The sequence below is a fragment of the Triticum aestivum genome, chromosome 2B, assembly GCF_018294505.1.
Source record: "Triticum aestivum cultivar Chinese Spring chromosome 2B, IWGSC CS RefSeq v2.1, whole genome shotgun sequence".
In the NCBI taxonomy this organism is placed as follows: Eukaryota; Viridiplantae; Streptophyta; class Magnoliopsida; order Poales; family Poaceae; genus Triticum; species Triticum aestivum.
The window spans coordinates 752,510,960-752,514,565 of record NC_057798.1 but is presented as its reverse complement, the minus strand read 5'-3'; the positions used below and the strand labels follow the sequence as shown (position 1 = coordinate 752,514,565).

The 3,606-nt window shown below is 51.1% G+C and overlaps 1 protein-coding gene across 1 annotated transcript; it reads left to right on the top strand.

The window, feature by feature from the left end:
- The first annotated feature begins 251 nt into the window (after positions 1-251).
- Positions 252-2,131, top strand: LOC123042462 (uncharacterized). Its single transcript, XM_044464909.1, has 2 exons — positions 252-382; positions 708-2,131. The coding sequence occupies exon 2, from the start codon at positions 746-748 to the stop codon at positions 1,109-1,111; it is 366 nt and encodes a 121-aa protein (XP_044320844.1). The 5' UTR covers positions 252-382; positions 708-745; the 3' UTR covers positions 1,112-2,131.
- The last annotated feature ends 1,475 nt before the right edge of the window (positions 2,132-3,606 follow it).

The following is a 3,606-nucleotide window of genomic DNA, read 5'->3' as shown; positions in this document are numbered from 1 at the left end:
ATTTGTTTTTCAAGCACAGTTCTGTTTTTAGGTGCTTTATTTATGCTGTATTGGATTTTTCAGCGCTATTTCGACCTTTTTCACAGCCGTGCCATACCGGCCCAGCCTTTCAAAGTCGCGTGTCAGCCCAATCCTTCACGTCCGGCTGTTTTATAAAAGGCCGTGCCGGCCCATATGCCCAAGAGATGAAAAGGATCAAATTTCCTCAACTGAAATCCAGAAGGAAAGCACGCGCACCTGCAGATCCTCCACCGCACGCTCCCATCTCGTATCTCTTCAGCTCCTGGCCGCGGCGTCGCGCCGCCTTCCGCCGACCCCAGCTCGCCCCCGTTCGAAGGCGACGATCAAACCAACAGCAGCGACCCGAAGAGGGCCCTCTCAGGTGAGCGCACTCTCTCTCTCTCTCTCCCTCCCCTCGTCTCGACGGCGTCTCCGGTCGACTCCGACGGCGTCCGATGGTCTCCGCTTCCGTGCTGACTTCCAAACTGCTCCTCTCACGGTGGTGCTGCCGTACAGTGCTGAGATTTTTCCATATTGCTCGACGAGGCTGAGGATTCTGTGCAGTATTTTTTCTTCTTTTGTTATTTTGGTCAGGGATACATTTTGGTCAGTCATGTCATCATCTAGCAAAGTAACATGATCATGTGGCATTCGTTTTGTCAATTGGCAAGGAAGCTAAGATGTGGCATTTTATCTTTCAATTGCAGAGAAAACCTGGGGCATTTTATCACCTAGCCGGCGTGCGATGAGGCTAAAACGATATCGAAAGAATGCCAACGCCGACGTCGCCAGCCTTCCGGTGGATATACTAGCCAACATCCACGGCCGCCTGAGCCTCCTCGACCGCCTCGCCTTCGCCGCCATCTTCCACGCCTGGCGCGGCACGTTCAAGTCGGAGGCTCCATGGCTCCTCCTCCGCGGCCGCACCCCGGAGACCGCCACGCTCTTCTCCCTCTCCGACCGCTGCACCACCACCGTGTGCGTCCCCGAACCAGCGCTGCATCACCACGTCGTCCTGGGCTACTCCTCCAACGGTTGGCTTGTCACCGGCGCCGGTCACCGGCCAGCAGCGCACGCTCCCTGCCATCACCACCATGCCCTGCCTCGTTGAGCAAGAGCAATATGGACAATTTGTGCTCGACCTGAAGCACTTCGTTAAAGCCCCACCGCACCCCGTCTACGACTACCGCCCGTCCGACTGGACGCATAGGATCGGTGCCCATGACATGTGTGCCAAGCACATGCGCTCCTTCTGCCGCAAGGTCATCCTCTCCAACTGCCCGCCGTGCCCCGCTGCAATGATGATCACGGGCAGCCAGTTTGGCTTTGTGGCCTTCGCCACGGCGCATGGCGGCTGGCGCGTGATGGCGTCGACCTCGCTAAGACGGTGTGCGGGACGACGCCCTCGCCCGACGGCATCGAGGACGCCATCCACTATGAGGGCAGGTTCTACTCGATCACATACTCCGGCCAAGTGAAGGCTCGGGAGCATGACACCCATGATGCCGGGGTGTTCAGAAGCATGGTGGTCGCGCCAAGGCTCCTGCTGCCGGCCAATTTGGATCACCACAGGTACCTCGTGGTGGCGCTGGGCAGGCGGCTGACGGTGGTTGCCAAAGAGGCCACACACGGTTATCGGGCATTGCCGTCCTTCAAGGTGCATGTACTCGACACTAGCGGCGAGGAGTGGAGGGAGACAGACAACATCGGCGATGTCGTGCAGTTCATCGGGGGGAAGAGCTCTCGCTCTATCTGCCGACAAGGGAGCACCCGGAGCTCAAGGCCGGATGTGTCTATTACGCCAGCGAAGGGTATGCCAATGACTGCGCTGCTGACCTCGTCAGGGTGTTCAGCCTCAAGGACGGCAAGGCGGGGAAGGTGGAGGGCCTCGGGCGGCGCCGGACTAAGCCGCGACCGGTGTGGTTCTCGCCTTGCATCCCATGACCATAGATATGATAACTGATCTAGTAGCTTGGGTGGGTTCACTTGCATTTTTCAACACAAGAAACAAGGGCAGCCATTTTAGCTCGGTTGCTTTGAAGTAAGTTTTCTGATAGAGACAGTTTAATTAACTAGTCGTCAGGGCTTGCTCATACTTGATTTTATGCTATGGTGATTTATTATGAATCAATTATGGCCTTGTGAGGTTTCTGGATTATTAAACAGTTTAAATTTCAGAGCTAAACAGAAGTGGTGAGTAATTATAATGATTTATTCCAAACTGCAACCAAGCTAACAGACAGCTGCACTTGTTTTGGCCTGTGATTGCTTCAGTTTCAAGCTGCTGCAACAAATTTGGTCGCTAGTCACAACTCAGGAGTAGTTTGCAAGCACTAGTTTAATGGTGACTAGTTTGTTGATCTATACGCGGTCTAACATTAGAAAGGATGATTAAATATTTAAATCAATTCAAGCTCGATGAGTAGGATATATTCGCCTCGGACATGATGCTCAATGGATGGCGGCAAACTAAAGAATCAGTTTTGCAACAAACAAAGGTAAAACATCAAGAAAGGAAATTTCTAGTAATATTTCTGCATCTCCGGGCTTCACATCGATAAGTGGATACCACGGCCCGGCCACCTGAGGTAACGCCCGCTACTTCTTGGAAGGCATGAGCAAGCTGCTGAGTGCTTTGCTCGTCCCAAATGCAGCTCCCACAAGCTTCAGAACCTGTATCAGGTAATGAGATGAGAAAACCAATGAGAACATATAAAACGGTGGTAAGTTTTGATGATGCTGTTTATTGGCAAGTAATAACCTGGGTTTTGTTGAGCGTGAGTTCTTTCTCCACAAGCTTGTCCTTTGGAACCTTGGATGCACACACGATCTCGAGGGCATTGATCAGGCAGAATGGACCGATGCGGAGATCATCTGTCACCATGAAGTTCATGGGCCCACCCTTGATATAGGCTCTATCAGAACCGGATTTGGGATTCAACTCAAAACAGCTAGTGGATCCAATCATAAGTGGTCGACAAGCTAATTCTTCTACTTGCATCACATTACTGCTGCAACCAAAGAAAGGCCCTAGCATTGGGGATAGAAGTAAGCTTTGACATTCCTGTTTCACACTTGCAGTTACACTCTTGTAGATACTATCAACACAACCGATTTGGGGTAACTCGCTGAAAGTCTTCAGTACGGATCCAAGTGGAACACTAAGTAGTCCAAAGATGAGATCGACAAAATCTTGCCCAACTTCAGCATATAACACTGTATCATCCTTTGCATGTACAAGCCTTACGTTGATGGCTTTGAAATTGGGATCGGCCTCAAGTGCCTGTTTTGCCAACATATTTTCAGGGAGCAGACACATGTCTGTAGCATTCGGCGGGATAGCAGCATCAAAATAAAGTCCAGTTAGGACTTGCTTCGTCAGCAGCGCTCTCCTAAGCAAACTAGTCATCTGAAACAAATGCAATGCAACTAGCTATTATCGACTAGTGTAATTTCCTTGTAAAAAAAGTAGTACGTATTTTGCAATGTCATGTTCAGAGGTAGAGAGTGAGGGACATACTTTGGCGGAATTGAGTTGGAGCACCTTCTCCTGGACATTCTCTTTTTCGGGTATCCCATATTTCTCAATCAGGGAAAACATGACCC